Below are 23,636 nucleotides of genomic sequence, written 5' to 3'. Positions count from 1 at the left end.
AAAAAAAATACTGCAGCCAAAATAATAATAATACTAATTATTCATACACACAAATTGTATTTATGAGTACTACATTTTTTTATGGAATTAATATTACTTATCTATTCAGTCCATTCAATTCATAAATATGATCAAGGCTGGCAATAATACGAAATGAATCAAATGATCTAAGTCTTTAATACAATTGCCCAATTTCATAAACAGTATTTACGCATAAAAATACTAATTAAATTATTAGCACTGCACATTGAGTTTCTTATTTTTTAGTTAATGTCATTACAAAAATAAAGACTTCAACCAACATCATTATAATTACTGTCGTATAAATAAACTAATAATGCTTAGAAATTAATATGCTTGTATGAACATAATTTTATTACTATTTTTATTATATTTTTTTAGTCATGAAATTTGATTAATTTTTGCTGTTATTATATAACCAATATTATTAGTGTAATTAGTATGAGTTGCATTTTTATGTATGATTGATTTGATATCATTATAAGCAGATGCTGAAGTACAGTATTACTATTATCATTATATTGTATCTTTTATTTTATTTTTTTTTTAAGATTTTTACATTCAGTTTCTTATGTATTATTAGTAATTTACCAGAAACGTCTGCCCAAAAATTTTAAGCTTTGTTGTCAGCCATTTTATTGTTGATGTTTCAATTGTCCTGGAACACAAACAAGCACGATGTTTGCTACTTTTTTTTTTTTTTTTTTTTTTTTTTTTTTTTTTTTTGTGCTGTTGAGAGCACTCAAGCGTTCTGACAGCGTGTTCTGTGTGTGCGTGCGCATGTGTGTGCGTGGTCACCACGGCTTGACCTACATTTTCTTGAGCTGCGAGAGGCCCTTGAAGGCGCCCGTGGCCTCCAGCAGCGAGAGGTCATTGTTGTTGAGACGCCTGTGATGAAGACCACCGCCATCGTCGTCGTCGTCGTCATCATCATCATCATCATCGCCAGGGGAGCCCCAAAAGCCGAAAAACAAGAGAAGGAAAAACAAGATGGTGAGCAGAGTAGGCGGTTGGAATGTCCAGCGGCTGCGCATTCATGCATGCAGCGTGACACACGTGTCAACACGGATACATGTTACACTTGCGTGTGCGTGTGTATTTGTCATACAGTTCTTCAGTGGCGGGGGGCAGTTGCTGGGGGAACTTGGTGAGTCTCAGGTTGGAGCAGTCCACCACGTTGGCCTCGCAGCGACACTTGCTCGGGCACGCCGGCTTGCTGTTGCACCCGGAACTCGGACGGCGGTCTTCGGACCCTGGCAAAATACACGCACGCAAACATTTCGTGGTTTATCATATCTCAATTAAGAGTTGCCGGCCTTCAGTGCAGCGCCATGCTGGGCAGCACCGAGCTCTACTGAAAGAGGGGCAGGTTAATTAACTCATTTGCTCCCAATAACGTGTAAATACTTTTTTTTCGGTTTTAAGTGTCCCAAAGACGTATTTATACGTTTTTTTGTTTTTTTATGCTAGAGCATACAGAAGGCTTTGATGCAGTCTATCAACTGCAAAGAACGGTTGCAGAAATGGTAGTTATTACACAACGGCCAGCAGGTGGCAGCAGAGCAAAGGAGATCAACCAGGGCACGTAGATAAAAAGCTAAATGACTTACAATTTGAAATAGATTTGTGAAAACTGATTAAATTTAGCTCTCTTCTAATGTTAATTGCTGCAAAACGGAAACAGATAGAAAAATACTTTTTTTTCCTGATGAAAGAAGAGACTTTAATCTTTCTTTTGATAGGTTCCATGCTTTTATAGCAATAGAACACAATATTCTGTGGGCCTTGCAAAATCAGTCAAAATCCAGTAAAACAGCCGGGAGCGAACGGGATTGCGAAATGTGAAAATGGCGGCGAGTGAATGAGTTAAGATCAAAAATAAGAGGCAGAGAAGGTCCCCTGCAAGGCTACATTAATAGTCATTCTCACAGTGCAGATGCTAAAGGATTGCAAATAATGTTGTATCTTCTGTTTGTTTGTTTGTTTTGTTTATTTTTGCTGCACCGTGTGTGTTAAGTAGCAGATTTCTTGATGTTTTATAATTACCGGAACGGCTGCGCTAATTATGTAAGCATTATGCACCGCGTTCCTGTTAACGACATTCTATAATGGCAACATTGCCGCTCCAATGAATAAATAAAGTAGTACTTTTTAAATTTTATTTTAAAATTACTGGAGCATCTACGTTAATTTCCGTCTTTAGCAATATGTTAGCATTAAGCTAGCAGAGTTGCATGATGTGAATTGATATAGTTTGGGTCAACAATTTGCTGTATATATTGACCCTTTCCTATTATCGTTTTCTTTTGCTCATTTTCTGTGTCAGTTGAAGAGTTCATCTTCAGTGGGAGTGAGAAATAAATAAGCAGCTTGACACGAGCATGCTTGGTCCCTTATTTGGAGAACTGCACAAGCAAGAGTGGGGAAAAAAAAAAAAAAAAAAAAGTCGCTAAATAATACTTTCAAAAGTTGTTTAAAGGATGTCAAAGTTGCTGCTTCACTGTACTGTACATATGCTACATAGGTTGGGGGGCGTGGTTACCTTTTGATTGACAGCTACCATGAGTGATGTCGTGTTACGCACCTGGGATGTTGTACTGCTCCTTGGCTAGAATACAAACAGAAAGAAAAGTCGGTCAGGAAACAAATAACGAGTGTAATAAATTCATGAACTGAAATATTGAAAGCCTTTTATTGTTTTAATATTGCTGATTATGGCAATTTTTTTTTAACTTGGTCTGAGGATATATTCTAATATTTTGAGATAGGATATTTGAGTTTTCGTAAGCTGGAATCCATAATCAGCCATATTAAAATATATTTCAGTTGATTTTTAATGAATCCAGAATGTATGGCATTTTTGCTTATTTAATTGCATTACAGAAAATAAAGAATTTTATCACAATATAAAAAATGGGGGGGGGGGGGGAAATCAGACCTATTATTTTAATTTATTTTTTATTTTATTATTATTATTTTTTGTTAAATAATTTTATTCTAACCGAGCAATTCTTACAATGGAATAATCTGTTATTTTTATAAATGGATGTTTTGGATATCATATTAAAAAGAACACTTGATTAATCAAAATTTGTTTGCTAAGAACATAGATTATTAAATAAACTATATATATATATATATATATATATATATATATATATATATATATATATATTTTTTTTTTTTTTTTAACAGCATACAGTATATAAAGTGATGAAAAAAAAAACAAAAAAACACCTGAGAATAAAAATTGCCATCTCCTTTTCTCATTAATGGATCAATGTCAAACGTCCTCGCACACGCGCACACAAACTGACCAGAGCATCGGAACTTGCTGCTTTTAATCTGCGCGATGCGTTTGTTGGCGAGGCGTCGCGGGCTGGCGCAGCGCGCCCCGCTGGTCTCGATGGGGTTGGCGCGAAGGAAGTCGGCGAGCCACTTGACGTTACAGTCGCACACGAAGGGGTTCTGGGCCAGGTGGCTGACGGGAAAGACGCAAAGGTTTGACGTGAATGTTGAAAAAAACACCAGGGGGCAGTATAATATTTACAAAATAAATGAAGTTAGCTGCAGTTATATTGATCATTTTTAGCAGAGGTTAAAAAATATTTTATTGTTATAATGTCTGTCTATGTGTGAGTTATTATATTTTATCATTTTGTTTTGTTTTAGTTTGACAGCCATCGAACCAGGAAAGGCACCAAAAACAAAACAAAAACAAAAAAACAGCTTTAAGCAAGCACTTTTTTCTCAATCATTTTCACCATCAAACTCGTAAGTTGGATCGCTCGCAAGTAGGGACGTAACGATATCCAAATATCACAATATGATATTATCATGATATTGTGGGGAGGTTGGCGATATTTAAAAATGGTCACAATATTTAAAAAAAAAAAAAAAAAAAGCACAATATTGTGCTTGTGTACATAAAAGCAATATACATATAAACTACCTTCAATCTCTAATAACACTTAATATTGATGAACATATTTGCTAATGCAATCCCACATTGAGTTCCTCCGCGTATTGACTCGCTTCAAAGCATTTTACAATCCCCTTCATCTGACAATTAGTATATTTTAAACATAGAAGGGCCAAAACATACCTAATGAAAATTACACTGCTCTAAAAAAAAAAAAAAACAAAAAAACTAGCCACCAGAGGGTGCTATAACTGCACAAATGAAAATCAACCTTTTAACAGATGTGTGGCTTTTAAATATCGTGAACATGACGACGACGATATTGTGGCAGTTTTTAATATCGCGATATCACGATATTGTCGGCATCGTTACATCCCTACTCGCAAGCCGAGGTCGAATTGAACAAATAAAGCAAGTGCGCAAGCGCGGCCCTCACAGCGTCTGGATGCCGTGCAGCGAGCCGAAGGTTCCTTTGGCCAAACTTTGGATCTTGTTGTCGTACAGCGACAAGAGCGCCAAACTCTCCAGATCCTTGAAGGCCGACGCGCGCACGCAGTGGATCTTGTTGGCGTTCAGTAACCTGCGGGAGGGCGGCACACGTCACAGAAAAACAACAAATTATGGTGGGGGGAAAAAAAAAAAAAAAAAAAAAGTAATCTCACTTTCTATTTTGGGGACCATTTTAGATGGATGTAACGGAACTTTGCCCAATTTGCAAACAGACTTTTAATAATATTAAGATAGTAAAAAGATCATTATTATTATTATTATTATTTTAATCAAACAGTGATGAGATTGATCAAATCTACAAAGAATTTGTGCTTGGCGACATCCCACCACTGCTCCCAATAAAATCTCATCAGCATCTGTAGCCAGTGAAATCCAAAGAAGGAAGCACCGTACGTCCACTTACAGCAGCTCCAGTGAGGCCAGGCCGTCAAACACGCCGGTGGGAAGCTCCGTTATCTTGTTGCCGTACAAAACCCTGCAAAAGCATGCGAAAGCATGACCATGTGATCACGACTGCCCAAACTGGACGTTAATGTTACTTTTAGTTGTGTATTAAGGGGAGCGCAAGATTGAAAAAGGGTCATTAAAGGGATATTTTACTTATTTAGCCATTTTTGTCAGTCAAACATGAATATTTTGCCTACAATAAATGTGATATTTTCAATTTTTTTTTTTCATGTACAATTAGTACCTTTAAAAACACATTTTGCAACTTGCTATCGACGGAAAATGACGTCACAAGGGCTCAGGTAACCAATCACAGCTCAGCTTGTGAATGTCACATGACCAAACCTACAAAACAGGTGAGCTGTGATTGGTTACCTGAGCCCTTGTGACGTCATTTTCCGTCGACGGCAAGTTGCAAAATGTGTTTTTAAAGGTACTATTTGTACGTGAAAAATAATGAAAGCATCAAATTATTGACAAAATATTAACTTTTTATTGCTTATAATGGGCTAAAAAAATGAAGTATCCCTTTAAATATTGTGTAATAAAGTAAACCACAATTCTATAACCCCAAAACTCATGAATGTTATTGACAAAGATGAATATGATATTTTCGGCATAATTATTGTTAGTTTTAGTTCATTTTCTAGATAAAAGATGTAATTTGAGTTCATTTTGTTTTTAAGGATTTATATATTTTTTCTATTAAATAGTTTCCACTTGAATTTTTATTAGTGTTTTGTTCATTTTTGTTAACTATAATAACACTGGATCACACACAGCGACACATTACCAAACATGGTGAATCATGAGGGGGAAAATAAAATAAAAAATTCCACACAATCAAACGACAATGCAAAATAATGATAGATGAACACGTGAAATAAAAATATGGTCCATAACCACAATGCGAGTATCACTGACAAGGAGTTGAGTGTTTTGAGGCCGTGAAAAGCATCCGGAGCAATCTCTGATATTTGGTTGTTACTCAGGTCTCTGCAATACAAAGACAACACAAACATTTCATAAAACAGATGCAGAAATCAATAAAACATATGATCAGAAAGCATTTCAAAATATAAGTATTAGAATAAAATGTCATTATAATTTTAATTAATTATTTAATTTATGATTTTTTGCTAATTTGTTTAAAAAAAAAACTTTTTTTTTAAATCCTGAATCGCTACTGGAACAAAAGGTTTTGACTTTTTCCTTTAACTACGAGTTTGTTCCACTTGGACGCGCACGGACTCACATTCGCCGGAGCTTCTTGTAGGACGTGAAGGCACCTGGAGGAACAGACTTGATGCCATTTTGCTCCAGACGACTACAGGGAAAAAACAAAAACAGAAAAAATAGAAGAATCATTTTTAAAATTCAGGCCGTGAAGTCAGTTTCATTGAGTAACGTGACATTTTGATGGATATGATTATCCTGACTCGACGCAAAAAAAAAAAAAAAAAAAAAGTCTCAAGAAGTGACCCCACCGGTGAAATTTAAGGACATTTTAGTTTATAAACAAAAAGAAAGATATGATTTTGCAAAATCTTGCCTTTGCTAACCTGTCACGAACATTCCAACAATAATGTTAATCCAACCGCTAACTAATGCTGGCTAACTTACTAGCTCATCACATGGAGCCTTTGTAGCCACTTGTTGATTTACTGTCATTGTGTGTCAAGTTGTTTTCATCAAAAAGATGAGAGAACATTTGATGTGAAAATTTTAGATCTGAAATGTTCAACATAATTTGCTGACAAAAAAAAAAAAAAAAGGGTTAAATGATTGTACTGATTCAAGCTAGACTAAAACATTGACAGTTTTTGTTGACTAAAACTAGACAAATAAAGTTATATTTTCTTGGACTAAAATGAAGACTAAAATGCTAGATTTATAGTCGATTAAAATGGACTAAATAAAAACAGGATGAGGTTGACCAAGTATGATAAAAACTAACAAGCGTGATTGAAACTGGACTAAAACGAAGACAAAATGTTCAAAATGGCGTATAAAATGAACACTAAGACATCACGGTGTGAAACGCGTTTCTCACATCTCCGTCATGGCCTCGGGCAGGTGTGCGGGGATGGCGGTGAGGCCTCGTCCCCGACAGTCCACGATGTTGCTGCTGCACGAGCACATGGGCGGACACGAGCCGGACGCCAGGCTGCACGGCTGCACGAAGGCGCTGCCGCCGTGGCCTGGAAGCGCACACACACACAAAGGCGACGAGAAGAGGAAGGGTCGCGGATGTGGAGACGCTCGCCTCCTGCCACGTCGCATATTTCACCGCCGCACGCTGTGACGGGCCTGTGAGCATCTGGAGGAAGAAAATACCTGAGCAGGCCAAGTCGCTCTTGCGCAGCTCGGCCAGGTTGAGGCCCCTGAGGGCGGGCGGGGCGCCGCACTGGGTGTAAAGGCCCAAGGCGGGTCGCTGCCGCAGCCACGGCGATAACCAGGCCAGGTGGCAGTCGCAGCGCAGAGAGTTGGAGTGGAGGCGACTGCGGAAGGAGACGAGAAGGCTCAACAAAGTAAAGTCAAATGGAAAGTAAAATGTTGCCTCACAATTGTTTTTACATCTAAGATTTTAAATTTTACCAATACAAGGTGGTATCCAACGATGTCATCCAAATGTAATGAAATTTGAGCATATCACACTAAATGTACATGTTGCATTTTACACTGCTGCAAAATCTGAGTCAGATCTGGATCAAATCTGCTTTAACTCAACGGCTACAGGTCAAGTTTTACCCACACAATTGTCACATATATGGATTGTGTGAGACCAAATTCAAAATGATTTTTTGGGAAAATGAATGAAAGAATGTTTCAAATTTCTATCCAATCTTAATTTTTACAGCTAAATGTTGTGTTTACAGTAGTGTCAAATCTGGATCAAACTTGGTTTAAGAGTTACAGATCAAGTTTCATCCCAATGCCATGTCATAATGGCAATCAGATTTACATGTTATGTTTACAAAACTGTTGAATCAGGATCAGATCCGGATTTATTTGTTTTTTTTTTTTAAAATGAATGATTATGTTTAAAAAAAATTATACAATCTGTATTAAATGTATCTTAATTTAACAGAAGCATATCACACTCATTTCACATGTTGCATTTACACTGCTGCAAAATCTGAGTCAGATCTGGATCAAATCTGCTTTAAGTAAACAACTGCAGGTCAAGATTTCCTATACAATTGAAATCGATATGAATCGTGCAAGATCAAATTCAATTGTATTTTATTTGGTTTTCAGAAAATGAATGAATGGATGAATGAATTAATGAATGTTTAAAATTTCGCTCAAATCTGTATCCAATCTGGATTAAATGTATCTTAATTTAACAGCTAAAGGTCAAGGTTCATCCAAATGTGAAAACATTTGACGTAGATACATACAATATAGCGCATGCACACATTTAATCAGATTTTCAGATTTTACACGTTATGTTTACAATATAGTTGAATCAGGATCAGATCTGGATTATACTGTATTTGGTTTACAGTTGGTAAAGTTCCAATGTGACAACATTTGACACCTACGTCCGGTGCTCAGATTTGACACGTCACGATGACATCACCGTCAAATCTGAATCAGATCTAGATCACATATGGACCCTGCATGGACGCCCATTTTATTGACATTGGAACACGTATTGTAAATGATTGGACTAAAATAAGTTATGTCTCTTGCCAAATGATAATTGTACAAATAGTTGTTGTGGCAAGACTCACAAAGTGCGAAGTTTGGGCATGTGGTTGAAACTGGAGACGGGAATGCTGCTGATGTTGTTGTTGTTCAGAGTCCTAGAGGAACACGCAGACTTGAACGCACCGCCGGTGGGAAGGAACCACGACACTTGAACGCATCCCAGCAGAACCTACTCACAGTACTTCCAGCGATCGCAACGCTCTGAATGCTCCCTCCTCGATGCAGCTGATGTGGTTCTTGTCCAGCTGGCTGCCAATCAACACAGAATCTCGTCAGAGTCGTCAGGCAAACCACTAAACCGTTTTTCCCTGGCTTTATTAGTTCATCAACTTTATTAGTTCGTCAACGTACAGATTTTTGAGGTCAGCAGCTCCTCTGAAGGCTCTCCTGGGTATCGCCTGGATGGCGTTTTCGCTGAGGTCGCTGAAATCATAAGATGAGATGGGGTGGGGGGCGGGGCTTACATTACAATCTTGGTAGCAGCATCAAGACATTTTTCCCCCCCAAGAATTCGTGCGTAGGATGTCAACCATTTTGGCCTCATTTTGGGGAATATTGTTTGAGCAGGAGTATCACAATAACTCATTTGCTCCCAAAAACGTATAAATACGTTCTATTTTAAATGTGTCCCGAAGATGTATTTATATGTTTTAATGTTTTGTTTTGTTTTTTGTTTGTTTTTTATACTAGAGCATACAGAAGCCTTTGATGCAGCCTCTGGACTGCAGAGAACGGTTAACTTGAGGCAATGGTAGTTATTACAAAAATGGCCAGCAGGTGGCAGCAGAGTATAAGAGATCAACCAGGGTCATGTTGCAAACAAGCTGTTTTGCCCACAGTTTAAAAACAGATTTTTGAATAGTGATGAAACTTAGCTATATTCTAACGCTAATTGCTGCAAAACGGAAACATACTTTTTTTTTTTTTTTTTTGCTGATGAAAGAAGAGACTCTAATCTTTCTTTTGGTAGGTTCCATGTTTTTATAGCAATAGAACACAATATTCTGTGGGCCTTGAAAAATCAGTCAAAATCCAGTAAAACAGCCGGGAGTGAACGGGATTGCGAAATGTGAAAATGGCGGCGAGTGAATGAGTTCACGACCTTGTTCATTATTAGAATTTGTCATTACATGTCCATTCCAATCAAATTTGATCTGAAGCCGTGTACCTGGACTGGCACACACAAAATGTGGGCCGGTCTCTTGGGGTAAAATGTAAGAAATATAATACTGACAAAGCACCGCATCGGCCCCAAAACAGGTCGGCCCACCTGGCGTCTGCCCTGTATGCCAGATGGCCAGTCCAGCCCGGTCTGAGATTCTGCACTTACTTAAAAACATGTTCACAAGGAAAAGGAGGCAAATGGAAATATTATTTTTATCGACGCCCAACATTAACACGACGCGAGCACCCGCTTCTCAGCATTTCCGCATGAGCGCATGTGACGTGATATTGTTTTCAGTTCCCAGCACGCGAGGCGGGCCGGGCCGGGCCGGGAACGCGACTGCGACGCTTGAAGACTGTTTAGTCTGCAGAAGGCGACCATCAAAACGACATTGTGAGCTTTTCGCAAGCAGCGTTTAGACTTGAAACAGTCTGGGAAGGAAAATAACTTTAGTGTGGCCCAAAAAAAAAACAAAAAAAAAAAAACAAAACACTCCACCTTTTGATGAAGTCAAGTGTTATTTTTTAAGGGCTTAAAGCAGGGGTGTCCAAACTTTTTCATTTGAGGGCCACATACAGAATGTTATGAAGAGAAATTGTGTTTAGTCCGAAAGATTGTACAAATTATTTATTTGTGCTTTTGCATATTTAGAAAAATACTACAGTATATAAAGCAATTTATTTGTAATATGGCAGTAGGGTTATTATAGTTTTGGAATTTTTCATTTGAGTTGGTTTTTATTAGTTTTCAGGGTGGTTCTGTTCGTTTTTAGCAGTTTAGTTCTTTAAAAATGCTTAGTTTTAGTTTAGTTTGTTAGTTTCAGTATTAGTATTAGTTGTTTTTAAAAATATGTATTACTTGTGTGCAATATTAAAAAAAAAAAACACCAATTGAGGAACGTCATCTGAAGGTGTTTTTCTATTGGCTGCTGCTCGATGACGTCACTTCTGTGTGAGATACTTTCAAACGTCATTATTCCAGTTTATATCAAAATAAATCTACTAAAAATCACATTTCAAATCATCCTCAAAGGCTCATGCATTAAATTAATTACCAAAGACTAAAACGAAGGACATTTTTGCTATAATTATTGTTAGTTTTTGTTAGTTATGTAAACGTAAAATGTCGTTTCAGTAAGTTTTCTTTTTTAAAAAGCATTTTCGTTTTTATTTTATTTCAGTAACAATATTGCTTTTAGAATTTTTGTTTTTTCATTAGTTTTAGTTAACTAAAATGACCTTTTAATGGCACCTGTTTTTCAACATACTCCCTTCTTACTTTGACCATCTCCAAACATTTTTTATTTTTTTTTTATTTGAACTGAGTCAAATGCCATTTTTTAGCATATGTCGCGGAAAAATGGACGGCGGGCCGCAAATGGCCCCCGGGCCGTAGTTTGGACACCACTGGCTTAAAACCTGACTCTTGGTTGATACAAGATGAAAGAAACAGTCCGAAGCAAAGCTTACTCAAATATAAAACTGCGTAACCTATACAACAATGTGACCGCCTGCTAACTTTACAACCTTTAGCTTGAACTCTGATGAAACCTGCTTTAGTGCTTATACTTTCCGCCGAACGCCGACAGGCTTCAGATACTTGAACGCATCGCCGGTGTGTGAAGCAGCAACACCGCGTCGGCGGCGCTATTTGCAAACGACAATGACGCTTGTCCACGCACCCGCGCAGATATTAAAGATGCTTTCCCAGCAGGTCGTCAAGATCTCCGTTGCCAGGATTCAAGGGGTCGGAAGATGATGTTGACCGGGGCCGGTCGCAGCTGGACGAGTGTGTGCGTGTGGTAATATTTGCTCTCCGAGACATTTTTCTTGGGTCAGTCTCTCGCCATCGCTCTCCTTTCTCCCTTCTTTTGTGTGCGCGTCAGCGGGTGAGAAAGGTAAACTTTCCCACTTGCTTTGCGCTCCCTTCGGAACCTCGCTGAGCTGCTATGAAGGACGCGCACGCACACGCGACATACGGAGGCGTACTTTACATTATATGTGAAAATACTCAGGGTCGCTTCCGATGCCGATAATTAGTAGTCTAGAAGGCAGATAACCCATATTTGGAGCAAATATTCATTTTCAGTAAAGTGGGGGGTGATATTGGTGTAAACAATGTTGAAAATAGAAATGCCAATCTTGTCTCTTGTCATGTCTTAAAGCATATTTATTGAACAATTTTTCTGTCTTTTCAAAATTTAGATTTTTTTTTTTTTATCTTAGACAATAGACATCCTTTTCAATTTCTGACAAAATGTTCAGGGAGCTCCCAAGTTTATCAATAAATCTTAAAAAGTGAAATGGAAACTTAAAAAAAAGAAAATACTCTATAGTTTTCTACAGTACCGTAAATATTTTTTCCAAAAAACAAACAAAAAAAAAACAGAAATTTTTCAATTTCTTTGTTTTGATGTTTAAAAAAAAAAAAAAAATGGTTCAGAAGGTTCCCAGGCTCAGCACGATCTCTTTTAAAGTAAATGGAAAATCTCAATCAACAGTTCCCTGACATTAAAATGGTTTTAGATTTACCTGATATCGGATACCAGATTTTTTTTTTTTAAAGAAATTCTCATACGCGTGCGCGTGTAAACGTATTTGTGTACGGGAGAAAAGATTCGGATGTCGGCTTGGGAAGAAAGCGGCGTGAAATGAAAATGTGACGGAGGACGACGAATAAAGTTTGTGTACTCACAGTCGTGATAAAGCTTCATTCTTCTGGAAGAGAAGTTCCGGAATTTGCGTCAGGCGATTCCTGTTGAGGCGACTGAACGCACACACATGCAAACACACCCCAGTGAATAAAACGTAATAAGAGTGAATGTAAAGCGATAGACTAGTGCTGTCAAGCAATTAAAAAATGTTTAACTAATTAATCGCACAATATTGCGTAATTAATCGCGATTAATCGCATTTTTCACAACTGTTTTCTACTAAGCTTGTATTTGCTTGAGTAAAATCTCGGAATTATCCATCCATCCATTTTCTGAACCGCTTGCTCCTCACAAGGGTTGAGGGAGTGCTGGAGCCTATCCCAGCTGGCTCCTGGTACACCCTGAACTGGTTGCCAGCCAATCCAGGATCTTGGAATTAATGTAAATGAATGTAAAATCGTCAAATACAAAGTATATTTAGATTCAACTGCGATTGGCTGGCAACCAGTTCAGGGTGTACCCCGCTGACTGCCCGGAGCCAACTGGGATAGGCTCCAGCAACCCCCACCACCCTTGTGAGGAACAAGCGGTTAAGAAAATGGATGGATGTACAGCATTCTCATTGTGTATCTGAGTTTGATTGTTTATACAGTAACTGGTATTGGCAACTGTGGCTCTTCTTGCCCACATGCCAGGGCATCACAGTAGCTTATGTGATTCTTGGTTCCCCCCCCCACTTAAACCACCAAAGCCAATATTAGCACTGTGTTGTGTATTTGTGTGAAGTTATGTTGTGCTCACTCACAGTCTTTCCAGATCCCTCAGCTCATCGAAAGCACCTCGCTCCACCTCTCGGATTTGGTTCTCCATTAAGTGACTGAAAGAAACACAAACACATAGTCCAAAAGGATTGGGAAAAATGTTTCCAAACGAGACACATTTTTAGAAAGGAATAGCATGATTTGTCTACCAAAAAAATCAGATAAAAAATATTATGCGCGTGTATTTTCTACCAGAAATTCAAATTTGTCCACTGTAGTGGACCTTTTTAAACCTGAATATCTCCCACCCAGTGCATACGATTGAATTAACTCCTTTTGGGCTCTCAAGAGGACATTCGGAGCTTTCCAATGATACCAAATGTGCTACCTTTGATTGCATCATAAAAGAAAATGGCTTCCCTCAGTGCAAGCACTTTTTCGGGAAGAGGAAAAGTACGTGTATAACACTTTTTATCGAACAAATTTAGGCTTTAAATGTTGTTAGCATATTTTCTATAAGACTCTTACGAACACATTAAATTATTGTTTGAATTATTTTAACTGTATTTGAGCCTAGCATTTAAGTTAAAAAAAAAAAAAAAGTCCTCTGTAGTGGACACATCATAGCTTAAAAATAAAAACATATTTTTCAAAAATTACTTTTGCAGTATTCCAGTTAGTTCACAAAGATTGGGGAATATCAAAATAAACATGATTGGACAATATTTTTTTTCCCTGGTAGTCAGGAGGACATTCGACAAAAATGTAAAAACAAGCAAGGCTGACGTGGAGCCTTGAATGAACTCGAACGGCCAATACAAAATTGTGAATGCCGTGATGACATGCTGACATTTTGGGTCTCGACAGCGAACGCCTGAGGGCACCAGCGACACCGACACCGGTCGGCACCTTTGGATGTCTCATGTGACAGTGGGGGAGGGCTTCCCGGGCAACATTCCTGCATTGTCACTGCGGGAGATGAAGCTCCCAAAGAGACGTTGGGGGGGAGAAAAAAAAAGAAAAAAAAAAAGAAAAAAAAAAAGACAAAATTCTGCCCCAAAGTGAAATGTGGAGCACTCACAGTACTCGCAGATGCTTGAGGCCGGAAAAGTCCGACTTGGTGATGACGGTCAGGTTGTTCCCGTTCAGATCCCTGCAAGACAAAAAAAAAAAAAAAAAAAAAAAGTGCATTGTGGATACAAGTAATGATGTCATACTTCTCACAATGGTCTTGTGGCAGAGGTAAGCTGAGCCCACTGAGTGTGCGTGTGTGTACAGTATGTAGACCCCGCCCACCCTCCCCACAAAAGCAAAAAAAAAAAAAAAAAAAAAGAAAGAAAGAAAAACAAAAATAAAGCCCCCTGCCGTTTGAGAGGCTGCAGGGACGACAAGTTTTTGATTTGGGGCGCGAGGAGACGGCGTGGGTGAGCCAGTCTGGGCGTTATGGTGGGGTCAAAGGTCAAATCTGGGAGACACAACACGAGCCTATTGGCCCTCTGACCAACCTGGAATGTGACAAACAACAGCTTGTTAAAGCGTAACGTGTCTCTCAGGCACACGGCAGGGTTGTAATGCTGGTTTGAATTTTCTTTTTCATAATATTCAGTTTCTTAATGAGTTTTTAAGAGTGGGTTTGTCAGTTTTTATTAAAAAAAAAAGTATTAAAAAAAAAATAGTTTTTAGGTGTTATTAGGATTAAGTGTTGGTTTTAGTTTTATAGTCAAAAACATATAAAACATGTATTTAATTAAGATACAAACAAACATACACAAATCAACTAGCTAAAATTAACAATTTTCCAATCAATACCAAAAAGATATGCAGGAAATAAAGGGACAGACCAAAACTATGGACATTTTCAGTATAATTTTTTTTTACATTTTATTTTTTTGTGAGCATACAATTCAGTTTCAATTACTTATTTTGTAACTCTCGTGATTATTTTATTTCAGTTAAAGTTTTTTTTTTTTTTTTAAGCCCTTGTCAAGTGAAACTGAATGACTAGTAAATTTGTCAATTTGGCACATGACAGAGAACAGTGTAAACCCTGCTAAATAGGAATGATTTGTAAAAAATGAAATTAAAAAAAATGATAAATAATATGTACAAGTAGATAAAATGAGGCTTCAAATTTTTTTTTAAAAAGTAAATTTTTCCGCAGTGCAAAGCCTGCTAAATCTGAATGATTTGTAAAAAATGAAAAAAAAGAAAAAAAAAAAAGAAACTTAAATAATATGTACAAGTAGATAAAATGAGGCTTCAAAACTGCCCCCCCCCCCAAAAAAAAAAGAATTTTTCTGCAGTGTAAACCCTGCTAAATATCATTTGTAAAAAATGAAATAAAAAAATGATAAATAATATTTACAAGTAGTTAAAACAAGGCTTCAATTTTTTTTTTTTTTGAAAGTCAATTTTTCCACTTCCAGGCACTGTGTCTGCTAGTGCCCCCAATCTATGGCCAGTCAATCAAAAATCATCTCTACGGTCTGATATGTTGGATGGGATGCTACTCAGTCTGGCGTCGTCGTCCTTTACGCCGACACAGGACGACATGTTTGAGCCACAAAAATGCGGTTTAGTTAATAACCACTTAAAGGCTCCGGTGGGCGCCGTTCAAACTCGCCGATGACGAATGAACCCCTCGTCGCCAGCTGTCGCCCCGGGAATGTGACACGCATGCACACACATCACTATGCATGCTAATTGGCCTTCATCAAATATGTCTGTGATGAAAGCCGTGCGTGCGTGCGTGCGTGCGTGCGTGCGTGCTCAAACATAACCTCAACTTAACCCCTGGAGATCAACACTGAAACGTCTCAGCTTCACTTTGGGAACTCATCCTTTCATCCTCAACAATCTTCATCATCAGCAGTTCATTCCCACCGTGATCATTTTTCACCCTTTCATGACGGTAACTGCACCTCATGCGTTCACCAGTTTTAACAATGGTCATCCTTCTTCTTCATCCTTTCAACCTCCATCTTAATGTTCTTCCTTTCATCACTTACTCATCCTAATTTCACCTCTCAACAATATATTCATCCGTTCATCACTTAATCTTCACCCTTTCACATCCAACGAAACAGTCTTCCGTTTATCCACCCATGTGTGACCTCTGTGCAAACAATATTCATCCTCTCACCTTCAACCGCTTGGTACATTTTTGCCCTCCACATTCATCCTTTCACCTCCACCTTTATCCTTTCATCCTAATCCTTCCACCTTCCCCCTCCTCATCTTTGCACCCCTCTTGACAATTTTAACCATTTCATCACTTGGTCATCAGCAGTTCATTCCACAGAATGAGAATTCACCGTTTCATCGCTCCACTCTCATCCTTTCACACGCATCGAATCGTCGCCGTTCTCGGTGACTCGATAAGCTGCGGTAATATTAGACGTCTCTTTGCAGAGGATGAAGAATATATGCGCATGAGTATTGCCATCATGTCAAACAACAATTGTCAACGCTAATAGTTAGCATGCTAATGTTGTTGTTTTTTTCCATTGTTTGTTAGCATTAAGCTAGTGGGGACTTTCTTTTGACAATTTTGTTGTTGTTGTTGTTTTAAATACACCATGAGACCGCTCCGTTCTCCACTCAGGCCGGTTCCACCTCGCTAACAGGTCAATCAACTTTTTTTTTTTTTTTTCTTCTTCTGGCACCGTTTTCCCGACGAAGACATCTTCTCTTGCAGTGACCCGCAAAGGAGAAGATGGAGCAGGGAGGGGATAATGTGTGTGCGCGCGCATCAATTATTCACACGCACGTACACACACACACACACACACACACACACTGAGTGTTTCCTTATTTATACACCATGATGTCATCGTTCCTGCTGAAAATACCTGACGTGGGACTTTGTGGCTGTGCTGGGAATAATTCCCTACTACCTAATCGCCGCATCGTGATTTTGATATAGTGGACACCCGTATACTGTATAGAGTGAGAAGTGAATACGTTACAAATGCAGTCCCCACTCCCTAACTATATAGCTTTCTACATGGTTAATAACTATGTAATTACACTATACAGTGCTGCCCTGAAAAACAGGTGTATGTATTTTTTATCCTCTGCAAAGAACAAGAGCTGAGACGTCTGCAAATCAGCATGTTTGCATTATTCTGCATACAGAAAAAAAACTAAAAAATCAGGCCACTTGGACTTTCTTCACCTTAAATCTAATTTTTCATGCTAAAATTAAACCATCAGTGAAGGTATTATGTAAATACATGACATTGTGTTTTATTTATTTATTTTGTCATGAAGTCTTTCCATCCTCGACTGGAGTGCGGTTGGACATATACAGCTCCAATGCATAGCAACGCTTGAGCAATATGGATTTTTTTTTATTTTATTTTTTTGCAGATTCTATACTTCTCAGCATAAAAGATTTTGACCCATAAAAGCCTGATGTATCAGATCAGATACATTGCACAGATAAATAAAAAAAAAAAAGAAAAAAAAAAAGAGAAACACCTGATTTTGAAGAATCACGTTGTCAAATTTTGAAGAGGAAGGTAGGACAAAGTTGAACATTTTTTAGTCAAACAATACAGTTAATGGGTAGGTGCAATTTGAAATTATTCAACGTTTTATAATACATGCTTTAATAAAACCGTGTTAAAAGTCAGGTGTGTAAGGATATGAAACTCTGGATCCATCGAGTGTTATTTTATTTATTTTGTGGCATTAAACATGCTATCAAGTAAGGGTGTTAAAAAAAAAAATCGATTCGGCAATATATCGCGATATTACAGCACGCAATTCTGGAATCGAAGACTGAAGTTTCAGATAAATGAATAATACGTTTTCATGCAAATATTGCGGTGTACATGTACAAGTTTACTGATTAGTATTTCCTAAATAAAAAAAATAAATAAAAAAAATCGACTTTTAAATTCAAATGGGGATTAATCGGTATCAAATCGTGACCTATGAATCGTGATACGAATCGAATTATCAGGTACTAGGCAGTTCACACCCCTCCTATCAAGTCTCGATTTGATAAAAAAAAAAAAAAAAAATTTAAAAATCAGGCGATTTATCGCCAATTTTAAAAGTACCGATTAAATCGGGCAGCCGACCCAAATGCATAAAATCGGCGTCATCCGTGGCAAGTTCCTTCGCATCCCAGGATGTGTTTTTGAGCAACCAAAGTAGAAGTCCTGTTCCTAATAACATTGAGGAAAACACAAAATCTCCTAGAGCAGGCGTTTGCGCAAATCCCCGTGAAGTCTATCCACAGGGCTGCAATGTCGCTCAGCATCCACAAACATTCAATTGCTACAGATAGTAATAAGCTTTTATCCGTAGCGATTTCAGGTTGTTGAACATTAGAATCTTCCACTTAAAAACCTCTGAGGAAATGAATTTGACACCAACCATTCATAGCCAGCACGCCAAACTTGTTTTTCACTCTCACCGTCAACGTGATACTCACAGCCTTTCCGCTCCTCGGGGAATGTTTCTGGGCACGGCGTGGATGCCGAGGCCGTGGCAGTCCACTGTGTTCCCCAGGCAGCTGCAGGGAGCCGGGCAGGCCTGCGCGCCACCTGGGCCCCCCAACAACACGGCCAGCACGAGCAGCGCGGACGCGGACGCGCGCCCGCATCCTCTTGACCTCCCCGCGGTCCCGCTCGTCCCAGCGGGCATCCTGCTCAGAGATGCAGGAGCGCTGCCTTCTCGGGGGGAAGTGGACGCACACAAGGAAGGAGTTGAGCTCGGACCCGGGGCTAGGTCGGGTCGGGTCGGGTCGGGTCGGGCGGGGCGGGACAGCCGGGATCCGGGAGCCGACGCCGGGGATGGAGGAGGTCTGCTTGGGTTCGAGTGCTCCGTGCCGACTGTTCTTCCACCTCCTCCTCCTTGCTCGGCTTCCTCTCATTGAGTCATTGTGAGCGCAGACGCCAGCCACTAGGGGGGGAAGAGGAGGGAGGGAGGGAGGGGTGAGGGACTCCCTCTCTCTCTCTATACACGCACAGAGCAATCATCCATCAAAAGCTTTTTCAAATAACAGCAATAAGACTCCACCCCAGCGAGCACCCGGAGTGAACTCCCTTCTATTCAGCCTCTCTCTCTCCTCTACTGTATGTCTCTCGCCCCCCCCAAGGGAAGGAGGGGGTGAGAAAGTGTCAACATGATGGGGGGGGGGGGGGGAAATAGTAATTACGCCAAAGCATCCGAGTCAGCAGCTCAGGGGAACACATAAGGACAGTTAACCTAATTTGTCATAGCCATAATTCGCAGTTTTGTCAAAAAAAAAAAAAAAAAAAAAAGGATACACAAATAAACGTTGTGCAGACTTTGTAAACGTACAAGTGCCGGAATTGGCTGCTTCAGATCAAAATGGCTGACTTGCTGTTCAATTTCGGGCCAAGGGTGCTTGAGACTTTTTCATGCGGCGCGTTATGATGGACGTCACCGCTCAGTCTCATGTCAATCAGTAAAACAGATGTCAGGATGTGTCAGGATTTTTTTTTTTTTTTTTTTTTTTTAAGACATGTCCACCCAATTTTTGTGCTGATCAGTAAAACTGGCATCAGGGGCAAATTTTTTCAAACTTTCCCGGGGGTCAGGGCGGAGTGCGAAATAGCTGCTTCCAGTTTTCTTTGTGTTTTGATTTGTTTGACAATTAACACCCAATTCCGTGTAGATTGTTGAGACTGGACTGGAGTCAAAGTTCAAATGAGCGTGACTGACTGCAAAATAGCGACACTAGAAAAGAAAATGGCCGACCTCCTGTTGATGTTTGGACGTAGGTCCTTGAGCGCTTGCTGTCTCATCATTTTTGATAGACGTGTAGGAATAATTGTAAATAATAAGTTATCATACATTTGCTGCAATGAAGAACTGCTTCTGCTAGCAATGTAGAATGCTTTGCTCTGTTCCCACATACATTCACATAGCCTGGCTATATTAAGATGACTCAAGAGCACAACAAGAACAAGAACATCTTACCTAAGTCCACCTGTTGTCTGTTTTGAAATGAGCGCAAACTTGACCACACACGGACTCAGCAATCTTCCACTCACGTGCACAACACATAAACAAACAAGTACACTGTGTTCCAACTATGCCTTTCATTTGCATTTTTAGGGTCAGAACACCCATGTAACTAGGGGCATTGAAAACCAAATAAATAGAGAGGGTGAGAAGAGGAATCTTCAGAGAGTGCAGGAGTGAATTGTATCAGTCAGTTCCTCTCTTTTCTCGTCGTGAGCCCTGAACTGAGCGTCTTCTCTCCTTTTTGTGTCGTGTTTAATAGATGTCAAACAGGCAACCCTGACAACATTTCTGTCCAATTTCGTGTCCATTGGCGAAACTGATGTTATAGCGGCTATTTTTTCCCTCAACTTTCCGCAGGGTGTAACTTGAATGCAAATTAGATGCTTGAAACAAAAATGGCTGACTTCCTGTCTACTCAGTTTCGTTTTTATTTGTAAAACTGGTTTCAGGGACCTTTTTTTTTTTTTTTTTTTTTTTTTTACAGTTTTCCAAACCAACTTTAGGTGTTTCTGGTAATTTTAATTGCAGTTAATTGCAGAATATGTTGAAAGAGAATGGCAATTTGCAGTTATGGCCCATCAATAGTGTAAAGCCTCCGTGTGAAACTCTTGAGTGTGAGACACATTGAGCCAATAAAAAACGAAGCAAAAACATTCCAGCAGATGTGAAGTGATGTCTTCATAAAAAGAAATATTATGAAATATAACATTCTACACGGGACGGGACCACACGAGCCTCGCCCCAAATGGAGGACTCCTTTACTTACCCTCAGAATATCAGTTTCAACAGGTGGTGCCACGGCTGTAATCATGTGTACATAGACAACAGATCGTACATCTTGCCTGCACACACTGCAGAGCAAAAGTGAAATCTGGAAAACAGAAAAGAAATAAGTTAGCCATAGGCATATGTTCATGCAATTGTCAAAAAAAACAAAACGGCAACATATACACTAGTTTAATTCCGCATTTGTATGACTAAAACACTATTATACTTGAATATAATATACACCTATGGCATTTGTATGGCAGCATACAAATTGTTCACAGGGAGAGGTTGGACATTTCTTTTGTGGTCCTCCACGGGGTCGGGGGGCGCCACCGAGTAGCACCGTCCCTGAATACAGTCGGCGGTGGCTAAACTACTGGCTGTTTTCCCTTTCTGTACTGAAGTACACTGTAATAGTTTAAAGATAGTCAACAAAAACAAAACAGTCAATTCGTTCCTGTATGTTCACCCCTTTATAAACAGCAGCAGTTCACAAAGGACGAGCTAGCGCGCAATCACCAGAGCTTTCTCACATAAATTGGCCTCAAGGTATTTCAAGGCACGTTTAATATTCTGTATTAAGTATACATGAAACATCAAGTGCCATTTTTTAATAACTCAGTATGTCACAGATGTAATTTTAAGCCTCCACTGAAATCCTGTCAATATAGCTAGCTCGCTATGTGGGTCCAAAGAAAATGGAATAAGGTGTACATCTGCTGAAAAAAAAACAAAAAACAAAATATATTCTTCAATCACTGTCAGCAAGAAAAAATAATTATAATATTGGTCATACTCATCAATTGTGTACCTAATGAAGTTGCCAGCGATTCCAGCGTCGCCAGGGCTAGTGCAGGTCCTGTAGTAACATGTCGCCCTCTGGTGGACTACAAACGAACATTACTCCAGCACTTTGCAAAGCGACGAGCTCCGTGGCGAAATACAGAAAACAAGCGTTTTGTTGAAATTTTTTAATATGTTAAGTGGACGTTGGCCAGTGGAGAAAAAAACAAAAAATAATAATAAAACAATCAAACATTTGACCTAAGAGGAACATTCTCTCGACGGCTCATCAGGTGGACATTGTCGTAAACATAAACATTTCACATTTGCTTAGAAAAAAAAAAAAAGTCACATGTAAATATTAATTTAATGTAGGCCTATAAATATCGCCCAATTAGTCTTTTACACGTTCAACATACACATTAACACAACCTGCGTACAACTTTCCTGAACCCACAAGAAGCACCGCCTCCTAGCAAGCCGTTCAAAAATTGACCAATATCCTACTAGTGCGCTGAAAACTCTGCACTAATTGACAACTGCGGGCTATTACGACAACACTTGAGAAAAATATTATACGCTACTAGTAAAAACATTGAGTACTTTCACTAATAGCGCTAGTAAACACACGTCTCTTCAAATGTAATAGTCTAATAATTCAGGGCACTCGCAGGATATCGAATAAACGCTCAGATGGCTTTTCATACGCGCCTCAACCAGAAATGGCGGCCGCCAATGTCATTTCACTCCGTCGGGGGTCGGGAAGCACAAAGCCGCCCAATCACAGGCTCACGTCTTCATCGACTGACTGATGGCGTCTGCCCCCTTTCCTGCCTAAACAACATCCTCACTTCTTCCATTTTACACGTACAAAACAACAAAAACAAGATGTCTGCCTCTTTGCTCACTCAAACATCCTTTTTTTCTTCCTTTAACTGACCAAACGTAGAAAAAAAACCAGAACAAAATAAAACCAGTAACAGTAATTGTAAACAGTACACAGGTTCCTCGCAAACTGGGTTAAAGTGGACATACAGTAGCTGCCTGTTGCTAACGATAAAATGTAGGCAAGGATATACAGTAGCGGTTATTTTCTGTACGGTAGTGGTTATTAATAAACAGCACAGTCCGCGAAGGCTACACTAGATGATGTATAATCAGTACAGTTTATGAATGCTAGCGAAGCTTGCCTGTCATCACGTGTACAGAAGTGGTCAATTATAAACAACAGTACAGTATGAAGGCTAAGCTAGCTCGTCATAATTCACTACCTGTTTGGTAGTGTTTTTTTTTTTGTTTTTTTTAAACGAATGGTCAGCTAGCAAGTGGTTATCACTTTATGTACAGTAGCGGTTGCTTCCAAAATTTAAAACGCTACATGCTAACTGTTGGTTCAGCTCTTCCAGTAGTGATCGCTTATAAACATCACAGCCAGCAAAGGTTAAGCACCTTACCAGTCATATCTTTCTGTATGGTTGTAGTTGTTTACATGCAGAACAGTTTACGTCAGGCTGTTCAAAATTCTCTAAACCTAACAGCTGGTTTAGGCTAAGCTAGCTTGTGTTCAGCGGTAGTTCTTTACAAACAGTAGCCTATCGCTTATGAATGCTCCCTGTAGCGTGACGGTGGTTTATAAGCAGTCCGTCCGGAAATGTGCCGCACCGATCTGTCCTCCCTTCTTGTTCCGTAGTTGTCGATTATAAACGGTACCGCTTACAAATGCTACAAGAAGCTATTAAGCAGTCATCACTAACTTTATGCTAGTAGAGTACTGTAGTTTATGAACAGAACATCGAAGCTTTATAGTGATCATTGCTTCTTGTACAGTCGCAATAACCCCCCCCCCCTTTTTTTTGTTTTAAAAACAAATTAAAATATTTA

At 39.2% G+C, this 23,636-nt stretch overlaps 1 protein-coding gene across 1 annotated transcript in view; it reads right to left on the bottom strand.

Annotated features, from left to right (window-relative positions):
- Positions 1-22,605, bottom strand: part of slit1b (slit homolog 1b (Drosophila)) — a 38,626-nt gene extending 16,021 nt beyond the window's left edge. Inside the window, exons 1-19 of the mRNA XM_077523439.1 lie at positions 22,467-22,605; positions 20,971-21,859; positions 18,643-19,112; positions 14,278-14,349; positions 13,241-13,312; positions 12,477-12,548; positions 8,969-9,040; positions 8,795-8,866; positions 8,641-8,712; positions 7,238-7,401; positions 6,954-7,101; positions 6,156-6,227; positions 5,825-5,896; positions 4,857-4,928; positions 4,380-4,523; positions 3,339-3,502; positions 2,606-2,629; positions 1,130-1,274; positions 835-909 (exon numbers count right to left, since the gene is read on the bottom strand). Coding sequence (XP_077379565.1) covers positions 835-909; positions 1,130-1,274; positions 2,606-2,629; positions 3,339-3,502; positions 4,380-4,523; positions 4,857-4,928; positions 5,825-5,896; positions 6,156-6,227; positions 6,954-7,101; positions 7,238-7,401; positions 8,641-8,712; positions 8,795-8,866; positions 8,969-9,040; positions 12,477-12,548; positions 13,241-13,312; positions 14,278-14,349; positions 18,643-18,854 — 1,724 coding nt within the window. The 5' untranslated portion in view covers positions 18,855-19,112; positions 20,971-21,859; positions 22,467-22,605. The remainder of the gene's footprint in view (positions 1-834; positions 910-1,129; positions 1,275-2,605; positions 2,630-3,338; positions 3,503-4,379; positions 4,524-4,856; positions 4,929-5,824; positions 5,897-6,155; positions 6,228-6,953; positions 7,102-7,237; positions 7,402-8,640; positions 8,713-8,794; positions 8,867-8,968; positions 9,041-12,476; positions 12,549-13,240; positions 13,313-14,277; positions 14,350-18,642; positions 19,113-20,970; positions 21,860-22,466) is intronic.
- Positions 22,606-23,636: the final 1,031 nt, after the last annotated feature.

This window comes from Festucalex cinctus, chromosome 6 (assembly GCF_051991245.1).
Source record: "Festucalex cinctus isolate MCC-2025b chromosome 6, RoL_Fcin_1.0, whole genome shotgun sequence".
In the NCBI taxonomy this organism is placed as follows: domain Eukaryota; kingdom Metazoa; phylum Chordata; class Actinopteri; order Syngnathiformes; family Syngnathidae; genus Festucalex; species Festucalex cinctus.
This window is presented reverse-complemented; position numbering and strand designations above follow the sequence as displayed.